The 12,955-nt window shown below is 50.5% G+C and overlaps 1 protein-coding gene across 4 annotated transcripts in view; it reads left to right on the top strand.

Moving 5' to 3' along the window:
* Positions 1-12,955, top strand: part of LOC106749769 (nucleolysin TIAR) — a 229,398-nt gene that overhangs the window by 125,514 nt on the left and 90,929 nt on the right. For all 4 annotated transcript variants that reach the window (XM_014629543.1, XM_014629544.1, XM_014629542.1 and 1 more), the window contains exon 2: positions 10,265-10,352. In XM_014629543.1, coding sequence (XP_014485029.1) covers positions 10,265-10,352 — 88 coding nt within the window. The remainder of the gene's footprint in view (positions 1-10,264; positions 10,353-12,955) is intronic.

Genomic DNA, 12,955 nt, shown 5'->3' with positions numbered 1-12,955 from the left:
GGGGTGCGAATGGGTTGAGAAGTGGTGGACGCCACTTTGTGCTGCATCGACATGAATTTGTATCCCTCCGGAGCTGCCGGCCACCATTCTCACTTCTCTTTCTCTCACTGCCGGTGTTCTCTCATCGACAGCAGCCCGGGTCTCTCTTTTTCTCGCGCTCCGCTCTTGTCGCCTCTCGCCCCCGAAAAGCCCCGGCAGCCCGCGGAACCCAGCCATCAAGTAAAAATACATCACGTTCGGCCGATCCCAAGAGCGAGTCGACACCCCGAATATCAAGAGCGATCCTTTCAGATCAACGTGCCATCGGTTTAACGATTTTCCTTTTTGTCGCTTTAGCTGCGCAGGTGATTTTTAAAGCGACCTTCGGGAACGGTGACAGTAACATGCTCGGGCTTTTTTCACGTGTCACGTATTTGCTCATGCGAGCGTACCGTTGGCCGCAGGCGTGCCCGGACCATCAAACGATAAACGCGCGGCCGGCGATAAAGTGCCGCGCTAATGTAACATATTCACTCGCGATTAATACGCGAGACGGACGTGTCATTATTTGCGAGCAATTTTTTCTTCCCATCGGCTCTCGTGAGAAGAAGAGCGTCTCGTGATTTCCGATGTGATATTCGGAGTGGACGTCTCGTCCGCGAAATATAAATCGTGCCGTCGTGTTTCTTTCGAGAAACGACAAATGTTTGCGGCTCAAGACAAACGGCGGTGTGATGAACGCCTCACCCCCGTCATTTACGCCCGCGTGCATACGCGGTTCACATTATTAGCCGATTATTTCGAAGCATTATTATACCAATCCAGCGTGTCTCGCGCGCTTTATTACGTTTATATTATATAACGCGCCGCACTCGCTCGACACCCTGCGCGAAGGACAAATAAGCGGGAATCACGGCCGCATAATCAGCGGATGTACCATCGACAAGCCAGGCCCGTCCATTCACCCGGTCCGACTTACCCTCTCTGTTACGCGCGGCGCTGTTAATATGCAGCGGCGCTTAATCACGTTTCGCGAAAGTTCTGTTCATAGCGTCGAAGCGTCCTATCGGTTTGTCACCCGAGAACGATGCCATTGTGTAACAATACTTCGCCAGTAACCCACCGGCACCCTACTTGCCGACCGGCTCTCCCCTTCTCTCTCTCGAATTCTCCCTCGGAAACCGAGCCTGTCTCTTCCCCTTGCGAGTACCGGTACTCACAGGCTGAATACGCCGGCGGATAGAACGTATCCATAATGCGACGAGCTTAGCGCGCGCGTGTTAGGATCGTCCCGGTACAACCGGGCAGATTGAGGCTTAGAGCTACGGCAAACAGCATCAATTTGGCATCGCGCCACCACGCACGCTGATGGATACACGATAGGAATGTGTGTGTGTGTGCGTGCGTGTACGTGCGGACGGGATATGTGTGCGCACTTACGCGCGCGAATCCTTACGCAACGCACTTTAGACTCCACGGCGTGCGGACCATTTAATTAAGCCGGCACAATGTTAACGAGACTCGGCCGCGGTATCGTTCGCGCGGCGCTCGTTAATGCCGGGCTGATTTCGACCTCGGTTTTCTATGTCGCGGCTCCGACTTCGAATAAAGCCCACGGGGCTGTGTGAATTAGGGAGTCTCACGACGACGCTCGCGTATTGGCCTCGCGATTGTTGACAGTTGTAAACTTCCATCCGCTGAGCACGGGCCGCGCGATGAATAAAACATGCGCGGACGTGCGGTTCGACTGTGCAACTAATCTTGACGCGATAGGCCGACGAGCTGATCATTTATAGGGTTCGGCCGAATCGAACTTACTCGACGTTAGCCCCTCTCTCTCTCTCTCGCTATCGGCAATGTGCATCGGCAATTAGAATTGAAACTGAGCCTATTTTGCTCTCTGAATTCCTATTGTGTTATAGAATCAAAGGTTTAACACAGGGCGAAAATGTCGAAACGCCTCTCGCGACGAAAGATCGACGCGCTCAACGTCGCTCGGGGGGGAAGAGAGGGGGAGGTTCGAGTCCCGGTTGGCCGGCACTTCGCTTAACCGCTGCTCCAGTGGCCCCCCTTGAACTATTTAATTAAGCTGATTCCGCGCGCGCAGGCGAGAATGAACACGCGCGCTCGCACTCACGAATTTCATTTGTGCGAGACGATTTCGCGCTATTGTTTCGTCAATACTCATCATCATGATTGTACGGGGGATGGACAGGCGCGGTGGCAATGAAAATGATCGGTGAAGGTCTGCTTGGGGAATATCGACGGGCAAAATCCGACGTGCAACGTAGCAACGGCAATTCGGGCGCTATCTACGCTCGTCTAGGGACAATGCATCATGCATCCCCGTTGCTGCAGGTACGCCGGTGAACCTTGCACAGCCAGTACACACCGGCTGCAGCGCAGTTTGAGCTATGCATTGGCCAATATGTCGTTCATCCCCTAAATCACGACGATTTACAGTTGAGCCTGGACGCGCTATCGATGCCGGCTCGTGTATACGTAATCTACGCTCTTTCGCCTGTCACGGGACTGACGAAATAAAAACTGTCGGGAAAAATTCGCCGCGCGTAACGATTCCAGTCTTCCCTTTGCCGTGACACGGCCGCCGAACAAATTGCTCATACTTTTTGCCCGCCGATCACGCATCAGGAATGGCCCGTCGCCAGGACGCCACGTGCTTATCCTTAGCGCCATTCAGGGAGGGGGGGAGGGGGGGAGAAAGAATTGACCGAGCCGGGCAACGTGTAAATTGTGTCAAGTAATTAAAAAGGCGTGCCCACACGGCGGAATTATTTTCGCTCCTGCCGCTCTACTCGAAGATGCATTCTTCAGCCGCTCTACCAGAATGACCGAGCTTAATGGCGATCCGCAAAAACGTTTTCGGAGAGAATCGATATACTAGCGAGTAGCGCAATCAGTCACAATGCGCCGTTATTGTGCGTTTAACAATGCACTTTCAATTTCGTGATACGGTTATGAGTGCATTGAAACGACGCCGGTGTCTCTCTCTCTCTCTCTCTCGGTTAATACATTTTGTACGACTGCCAAAGGTGACTAGCGTGATGATAATTACCCTGACACACCGTGCCGCGTTCCATTATTTAACTCGGCTTGAATTTGACACACATACACTTTTCCCGCTGCGGAACGCAATAAAATCGACGGCGTGCTTCCTCCGCTCTTTCACATCGAATTGTAACGACGCGAATGGGGAATTGAAGAATGAGCCGCGCAAAAGTGGGGGAAAAAAACTCGCGAAGCCTGAAAGCCGGCACGATGATTAACCGGCTTCTGGTGACTGAGACAGTCGGCCGAGTGTAACTTGCGCGTATAGTCTGTAGTTGCGCGCAAGAGATTTAATTTTTAATTAAAAATTCTGTTTATACCTTTCGATCCGGCGAGCACGCGCGACCGCCGCGAATGTATGTCGCGAGGCATTCGCTTCATATCGCGTGTCCCACGCGTTTCCCATCCCCGCTATTAAACCATTCAAATATTCATCGCGGCGTATATATTTTACAAATATCTACTTCGCGCATTCCACAGATCGTGCGTTCGCGTGGAAAAATCCTTGTACCAGAAACAACGGATCTAAAGTACCTCCGGGAGTCAACCCGGTTAAAAATCCCCAATGGAGAACCGCGCCGGCGGCTGGTTATTACCGGCCGCGAGAAACAAAAGAACGAGCGGCGCCTAGTACAGGCTTATGGAAAGGGGGATTTAATCGGTGATGAACGCGCAAATGTACGAATCGCGATGCGGTACTCCCGCGCCGCCGTTTAGAGGCGTAGCTTCATTAGTGCGATGCGCCATTGATGCAAAAGTAAACCGCTAAATTCTAAAAGCTCCGGCGAGACCGTAATGCCCTGACCGATTGTGGCGCCCTTGATCGCCGATCGGAAGCGATCGACCCCGCGCGTCTGTCCGATTGGAGTCGTGCGATCCTATCTTGCTTCCGTGATTCTCCGGAGTTCCGTTCTAATTGATTACCGTCCGTGGCCCATTTTTCCTACGCCCCGTTCGCGCACAGATGAATGTATCGCCCGCAACCAAAATTTCATCTTTCGTTAACGGAGAGACAGAGTTGTGCGCGAATTATTAGACTTGACGGTAAAAGAAATGAAGAATTCGATTTTCTAGTAAAATATATCTTTACTTGTTCCATTTTGGGAATATTTTCATACGAACCTGTGTATCCGAAATGTACGAGAACTTTGCGGGAAATATATTCTAATTGAAAATACAACGCAGTCTTGCACGGATGAATGAAAAAATATTCGCATTTTAGTCTAGTAATTCGCACACGTCCGCGGAGCTGGTACAATTAGCCGCAGATCCGGGACGATATTAACGCGCGGGCGCAATAATAAACCGCGTATCTCTCGATTCGATTAAGGCACGTCCGGGGGATCTAATTAGAAAATTATGCGTGTCGTAAAACGGCTGAGACGGAGAATTGGCTCCGGTGACCTATATCCCGTATCGCGAAACGTAAGACACTGCGTCGCGGCTTAATGGGCGTCGCGAACGCGCGCCTCCGCATCGCGAGACCGTGAAACGGCTAACTAACCGGGAAAATATGCAAAGAAGTGAGCGTCGGTCTGAATCTAGGCGCCGCGCGCGTCGTAGAATTTAATACCGCGCGGTATTATAGATATCTCCCGGTAACTCTGCCGTCTACCGAACCGCGGATGCGACCGAACTTTCCCCATCACGGCGCGACTTCGGTGTGCGCGCGCTCCGTTTGAACGCGCCTCGCGTATTGTGCGCGCTTTATGTTACACTTTCCTCCTCTATCGCGTCGACCGCCAATAATTCCGCACTCTCTCGTTATCGAAAACGTTGCAAATTCCGCCACGAGAGAGATACCGGCGATGCGATACGCGGCAGCGTCGAAATCGAGAGTCTCCGTGGATATCAGCACGCCGTTACACTGGATGTCTGACGCAACTCGTCCCACCAGTCGTATATACTTGTAATTCGGGTCAACGGTGGACGAAAAAGCCCCCTACCATTTTGCGGGCAACTGCGGAAAAATTTTGAGTTATTACTCAAAGTGACCGTGTGCGGAGGCTTCTTTAATTAATAACTCAAAAATTTGCGCGCCCATTTGGCAAAATAGCAGAGTACTTTTTTGCTCACATTGATCGAAATCATGATAAATACTGTAGGACGGATAGGACGGCTCGCATCAGAGATCCTCTATGTTACTTCGACGACTGTACGTGTGCGCGAGCCGTAAATAGGCTAGTAGAGTTACACCGTCGATTATTATCACACCGAGCCGGTCTAAAATATTATTAAACGGTATTACACCGTCTAGAATTGCCCGGCCATTACCGTCCGAGAACGTTGTTCGGTTCGGGCGCCTACTCGAATTTCGGCGAGCATCGCTAACCCTCGACGATATAATTCGAAAACGAGGCGCGCTAGAGGAAACACATAGGATGACACAGCGGACATGTCCGGGCCGGGTTCGCGTCAGCTGATCGACTAGTGACTCATATTTGCCGGAGTTCAAGCCGGCCCGAGTTGAGAGTCTTACTACGGGGCACAGCACGTGTGTGTGTGTGCGAGTGTACCAGCAGTTCTGGGAGCGACCATCCAAACCGAGATTCGATTGTGTTCACCCCGCTAGGTTTTCGCCGCTCGGAGAATTAATAGAGGTCTCCATTGGCGGCGGTGACGCCATCCCCGGCCGCAGGGCATATTTTCTCCCTTGCACGGGGGGTGCGTGCAAGCCGCACCGGCCCGTTTCGAGGGACGGTAAATCAACATTTCACCGTTGTCCCGCGAAATTAAGGAAACCCTTGATCTACGGGCCATCCACGCTCGATTCTTGATCTACGGCGTGGCCCGGACTTTTCTATGTCCACCCCCGCATTGTCCCGCTTGAATGGATCTCGCCGCCGTGCCCCGGCCCCACGCCCGTATTCGTTTCTTTCCTATTTTCTCTCCATCTTTTACCTTCGAAACTGTCGAGGGGATCNGGGGATCCATTCCCGCCCCCCCCCCCCCCCCCCTCCGGCCGTGGTTCTCGTGTGACCCCGCGCGAAATCGTCACGCGAGAAACGTGACGCGACACAACCCGCGCAGATATATTCAAATCGCGCGAGGAAGGAAGAGAGAAAGAAAGAGTTATGGATTGCGCGTTTTATAAGAAATAATTATTTCGCCCTCCTTCGCCTCATAGCGGCGCGTTTTTCAGCGCCCTGTGAATTCGTGCGATTTGTATTTCTCTCGGTTGAATACTTTTTTATATTATTTCAAGCCGAAATACTTCTCCCTCGCTCTGCCGCGCAATCAAGGATTGTACAGCCGGTCATTGTAGAAGGAACGACCGAGATTGTGTTCTAAAGGAGAAGCTGTGTGTACGTATAGCGCGCGAATGGGTCTGACCGCGGAACACAGCGGAATAATTCAAACTCGCTGGCTGCTTGATTCAATAATAACTTGATTTAAGATTCATCCGGATTCCCCGATTAAAATCAATCGAATAAATTTCATTTATCAATCGGAAATTACAATTCATTTTAGCAATGAGTTTCCGATATCAAGTTAACTGTAATTTCAGGAGATTCGCGCGAGGATAACGTAGACCGTATCCGCATCCCCATGCGCGTGTATCCCCCCTGTTATCTTTCTAAGAGGGTGGAACGCTCAAATTATACGATATAAACACACCTCGCGCATAATACATCGCTGAAAATCGGCTAACCCGGAACGTTGAACGGCTGACTCACAGAGAGGAGGCGATCCTCCCCGTGTGTGCGTTCGAGGTGCACAAAGGATCCTGACCGGGTATACGGTATGGCATTAAACGAGGAATTTATTTCGCAAGGGGAATCGAGCGACACGCTACATATATAAAATTAAACGACCTTTCTTTATTATTAGCCCGTATTTTCCAGCATATTTTCACGCTAACGTGTCCTCCCACGTACAACTCGCATACACACGTCGTAAACATGCAACGTGCATATGCGCTCACGTATAGCACGTGGTGGATGCTGCTCGCATCGCAGTTTTAGTGGCCTTATTTCATAATACATCGGCATTTCGATGTGGCAATATGCCACGATCATGACGATGACGGTGGTAATAATGATGTTTATGCCCGACTGTCGCGCAACTACCGCGCCGTGACCGCTAGCCGTTGACGATGATGAAAATAACGCTCGATCCCGCACGCGAGTGAAACCGCCGCGCCATTGCTGTCGGCCTACGGAAGTGAAAATGCGAGAGACACAGAGGGTGGGCTGGAGCGAGAGACGCAATAATAAATGGCGCTCCATTAGTCCCACTTTATTGAAAACCGTGGGCCACGTTTTAACCACCAGAGCAGGTGGTGGGGGCGAACCGTGACGCGTGACGTCATCGTCCGAGATCCTTTAATGCCGGCATCTTTTTCATGCTACGCCCTTTCTGCATTCACTCGGGCCATATTTCAACAAACCTTTCCAACCTACGAAATCGGATCTAGCCAACTATTTACCGGCGGACGATGATATCGAGTTCTATGGATTGCGCGAAATTTCGCTGAAAGCAAACCGGCCCCGAGGGAGAGCACTCGCGTCACGCAAGACGTTTCCTCCCGCGAAATTATGGATATCTGGACTTTCTTGATTCACGGAAAAGAGCCGCGATATTTTCTGCTCGCTCCGTGTTGTATGAATGCGCGATGCTCGCTCGGAGATTCAAGCAGACGGGGAAAATGCACGGATAATTTAATCCACCAAGAAATGCGCGCGCGAATGAAAAGAATCGTGTCAAGTGCGGGGGCGCGTTTCACGGGAGCCGGTTTCAACAATATTCGCTTAATGAAAACATCCCCGCCGCGATCGGTAATGCAAAGGTCGCGCGAGCAAAATCACCAGGCGCAAGTTCGCAATTACCAATTTGTAAATATTTCACTGCTCGAATTATATCAGAGTATATCAAAGGCACACACCGGCGGTATTGTTTTCGAGTGATCGAGAGCAAACGAGACGCTCGTTTTCCTACGCGTGTGTGTATGTGTAAGCGTCGATTTCAAAACGAGCACCGGCGATCTCATCGAAATAATCGACCTTAAATTCGGAACACCGCCGGGGTCCTTGCCAAAAAGCCGAGCTGATATATACGGGACAACCGTAATCGCGCGCGAATCCCAGGACGAGTCCGCGGCCGGGAATAAACTCCTGTCAATTTCCTGTTGATATCATAATAGCGCCAAGATCCCATCGCGATGCGGTGTCGAGGGGGAGGTGGAAAAGAAGATGATGAGGATCGGACTAATTCACGAGAATGGACCGCCGTGTGTGCCCACCGGAACTTCCGGCGGGCCAAGGATAGGCCATCGGAGCGATCGTAATCAGACCGCCCTCCGTTTTCGACACGTCCCGCGCACCTATTTCACCGTTCTATACTTTCCATTCGGTGTAACCGATGCCCCAGCTAGAGACCTTCCGGCGGTAACTCGATTTTCGACTACTCGTCTTGATCTATTCCTGCGAATCAGCGTGGAAGAAACCCGTATCGGGTCGGGATGGGGGATGTGAGTAGGTAGGTAGATGGATAGAGGTTGCCTGGCTGGGAAAAGTGAAACGAGAGAGCAGAGAAAAGGAGCATATTTTATCGAGCCGATGCGAGCGAGGCTGTACCGCAACGCTGTGCCGCGGACTCGCACTCGACTGCACGACTGTGTGCGAATCGATAATTTATCCCCCTCCGAAAGCTTACCTTCGCACACCGTTTCACCACCGCACTCATCCGACCGGCTCTATCTGATCGTGGAATCGCGCGACGAGCGACGACGGGCTTTTCGCGCGAGGCTGCCCGAGTGGGTGGAAGCCCGGGGAAAAAAACGTAACGCGAAAACGGCGCGTGTAATTAAGAGAGGAGAGGGAGAGATGCGCTCGATGCGCGTAATCGACAAATTAGCGCGTCGGCGGAGCGATAAATAAAGAAGAGCGCGCATCTTAAAAGGCGGGGCCCGAGTGTGTCGTAATTAGAGATGAGGTAAACGAACGGGCAGAAATGCGATGCATATTCAGCGTACGTGGAGGAACACGCGCGGCGAGTAGCCATTGTAACGAACCGGCGATCTCACCCCGCGCCTTACCTTACTTAATTAGGGAGCGCAAATATCGCGCGCACCTCCTCTCGCGAGAATAGCGTAACTTCGTATTAAAGATGTTCGTAATTCCCATAGCAGTCGCGTTTTCAATTCGAGTCGGCGGAGGAATGCGAGGCGCATCCCTCGTGTTATATACGGCGCGTTTACAATTCAATCTCGCGGAATATAACAGCGTCGCCGTGCGACGAGGAGGAGACGGGAACGACGGTGACATTTCCGATACGGTAAACGCGTGTTTTCGCGATGTAACTCTTGGCGTCACGTTATCCTGTAATTAAGCGTCGGTCGTCACGAGCCCCCCTCCCCCCGCCCGCGGGGAAACTAATCGCGTCGCGCTGCCAATTATCGGACGCCTCTATCGAAAGGTCCCGCGGTCGTTTAGAATTTGTTCGTTATTTTCTGAAACTCGCATATTCCACGCCACACGCGGTATCGCTCGCGCAAAATGGCGGGTGATTAATAATTAATTGTTAATAATTATTCCCCGTTTCACATATTCCACGGTCGGCGGCGGTTTGCTCAAAAATAGCCGCGATTAATAATTATTTATTACCGCTAACTGGCCGGCGTGCATTCATGTTGGGGAGTAATTCAATTACAATCGCGCAGCCGTCAGCGTCCCCCTCCCGCCCCCCTCTATTCGCCGTCGAGTTATTTTGAAGTGTCTAACTTAGGGGTCGCGTATCTTGTGTATTATGAAAGAGCTTCGATTATCTGAGTAGCGCTCTCTCGCGCGCTAAGAGTAATTTTCCAGGGGAAGTTTCGTTTCCTTTGCATTCCGGGTATTTTAGACCGAAATGTAACGTTACTAATGAAAGAATGTATCCTTTAAGAATTTAATGAAGAGATATTCTCAGAGAGTGGTTAGACGTTGTTTGTTCGCGCCACGTCACGCTTGCAGACATCGATTTCGTACAATGATATTGCATAAAATCGGGCCTCCTTCAGAGCCCGTTCTGCAAACTCGTGTGTCCGCTTCTTCAATTTGTGCCGTTGAAAGGAACACGGCCAGTTTTAAACGAGCGAGCAAATCACACGGAGCGCAAAGATCACCGAATTACACCGTCAACATTTTTACTCTCGACATTCGCACAGGTTTATCGTGCTTTTCCACCTTCTGTTTTGCAGGATGCATCTAATTGTCTTTCGACGTTTCTGTTTCAGAACACTATCACATATTCGTCGGGGACCTGAGTCCGGAGATCGAGACACAAACCCTGAGGGAAGCGTTCTCAGTCTTCGGGGAGATCTCGTAAGTCCTCTTAATCTCGCTCATTAAAGGCGACTTACCGTTCTGCTAGTGTTATACGAACGATAATATAATGGCGTGATGTCACCAACAATCCGCCAAGAAGGTGAACTAATCCGATCTTTGATTCATAAAAATTCCCAACGCACCGCCCGTTCCTCCTTCCATTTGAGTCTGACTAAAGAAGTGCCTCGTCAATTTTTAAATACAATTTCATAACGTACGCGTTGGCGTTGGGGAAAATATCTCAAGAACGTGCGCACGCTCGTCATTCACCCTTATAAAGGAGAAAGTACCCGAACGCGACGTTAAATATCTTCTCGCCGGCGCAAAGAGATATTTAATATTCCTTGTTTTACGCGCAGCTGCGAAAACATCAGCCGAAGAATAGCGGTCGAAAAAGCTTTTACGTCGCGCGAAATATTTAAACGACTGAAATACGCCACATGCGTTCTGAAAACAGTATAACATATTTACGCAGAAGATTCGCACGTGCGCGACGTACCATTTAGCGTCGTCGGTAATGCAATTTATAAAAAGCGTGAATTATTAAACCGGAAGGAGAGCCGCCGCTGCGCGCCCGGGAAACGTCGGTGTTCTGACGATAAATAGACATAATCAAATCCGTAGAAGTTGCAATAGAAGGAAATCCGGAATATTTCGCTTTATCAACCGGCTTCGCCCAAGTTTATTACACTTTTAACGACCTCGCCCTCTCGTCCTAACTGAGCTGTTTTACGAGTTTCCATCATCGTCCGACGTTTCACGATGCACCGACGCGAACAATAATAACGCATATCTCTGCGATCGCGCGCGGCAGCTACCACGAGTCCTGCGACCTTGCGCTCCGTTAAACTCGCCGGTCGATAGATGCATGACGATAATATCGCAAGCACCGATACCCTTCGAAGTCGGGCGTCGCTGTGAGCTAGAGGTGAAGTCGCGTCAATCTCCGCAGTCTTGATCGATTGTATCGGTGAGCCAGTAACATTAAGCCGCGTGCATTTATGCGGCGGCGGCAGTGGCAGCTGCCTGCCGGGGGGCTGATTTCACGCATCCCCGCAGATACTATTTAGAAAATGTAATTAATCCTCTGTGAGAGTTCAGCACCGCGGCTGATTGATAACGGACAAGGCCGGTTTTTCTTCCCTCTCCGCGCGCGCGCGTGTCTTCCCTTATGAAAATATCACATCTCGTCAGTGAGCGGTGTAATAAAATGCTAAAAAATGTTGAAACGTTCTAATTGGAGCGGAAATTCAATTAAAAATGAAGAACGTTATTCTGATTCTGGATACGTCCAATTAGCAGTTCTATCGCAAACGCACAAATGAAACAACGCGATATGTATTTCGCTTGTGTGAAGGAAAAATTTCAAATAATCCAATTTGCAGAGAGAGAGAGAGAGAGAGAGAGAGAGAGAAAGTCTAACGTGTAAAATATACCGAGGAATGTTAATATGACTACGCTCGCGAATTATCGAATGATGAGAATTACCCTTACTGCCAAAAGCAAATTACCGCGTACACATGCCAAGGATTCGTGGCAGTCTAAGAATAGGTATAATCAGCGGCAGAACTTCGATTTCGCGAGGGAAATTACGGGAGCAAAACAAAAGGAACGTATTGAGCTTACATTTTGCGAGCATGCGAAGTGTCAGTAAGCCCGCGCTCTACATCGATTGTATCTGCAAGCCAGTACGCTACGCCCTGTGATTTTACGTGACGAAAGTCAGGGACAGTATCGCGATTTCGCGGCGCGATAGATCGCGGAAGAAAGTGGACGAAATAAATGCGGCCGCGAGCAACGTAGGGCGCCCGCTATGGAGATGCCGCTACCCACCCCTGCTCGTCCCCCCCGTCGACGAACGTTTATTTCCTCGCTTTAATATTCCTCCGAACGCGGATGTATTTACGTTAACAGCGATTCATCGTGCTTTATCACCTGTTTCTCTCTCGTTCTCTCTCACTTTCTCTCTCTCTCTCTCTCTCTCTCTCTATCTCTCTCTCTCTATATCTCGGACGGATTAAGAATCTCGATCCGTAAAAATCGTAGGTAGAAGCGCTCCTACCGAAGCATAGATCTTCGTATCCGTTTCTCTCGCGGCAAGAAATCTCCATTCGGATTTCGCATCCTGATTTATTCTTGGCTCATGCAGATGCATGCACCTCTGTTCGCCCGCGAAACTTCACGAGCGTTTGCTCGACGCGACGGAGGGAAGGGAGAAGAAAAAAAAAATGGGGGGGGAGGAGGGAATCGCCGTGTGTGAAGGTATCGAAATTTCAGATTCCAATCTAAACTCGGCCTTCAAGCGACAACCGTGCTCGACAGCAAAACAGCTGGAGGTAGGTACAGTTTGCGCCGCTTGGTACAAGAAGACGACAGAAAAATGGGCCCCTGCCCCCTTCCTCCTCCTCTTCTTCTTCCTCCTCTTTCCCCTCGCCCTCCTCATCCCCCTCCCCACATTCCTGCCTGTGCCCCCTTTGGAAAAATCGATTCAAACTCGCTCCACGAGTACCTAAGCCGCGCTTTAAAAAGCTAGTGAAAAATTGCCAGCGGTTTTCCTCTTTTATTTTGTTTTCTTCCCCCCCCCCCCCCCCCCCCCCCCC

This window comes from Dinoponera quadriceps, unplaced genomic scaffold (genome assembly GCF_001313825.1).
Source record: "Dinoponera quadriceps isolate SergipeBrazil2010 unplaced genomic scaffold, ASM131382v1 scaffold3289, whole genome shotgun sequence".
NCBI classification, from domain to species: domain Eukaryota; kingdom Metazoa; phylum Arthropoda; class Insecta; order Hymenoptera; family Formicidae; genus Dinoponera; species Dinoponera quadriceps.
This window is presented reverse-complemented; position numbering and strand designations above follow the sequence as displayed.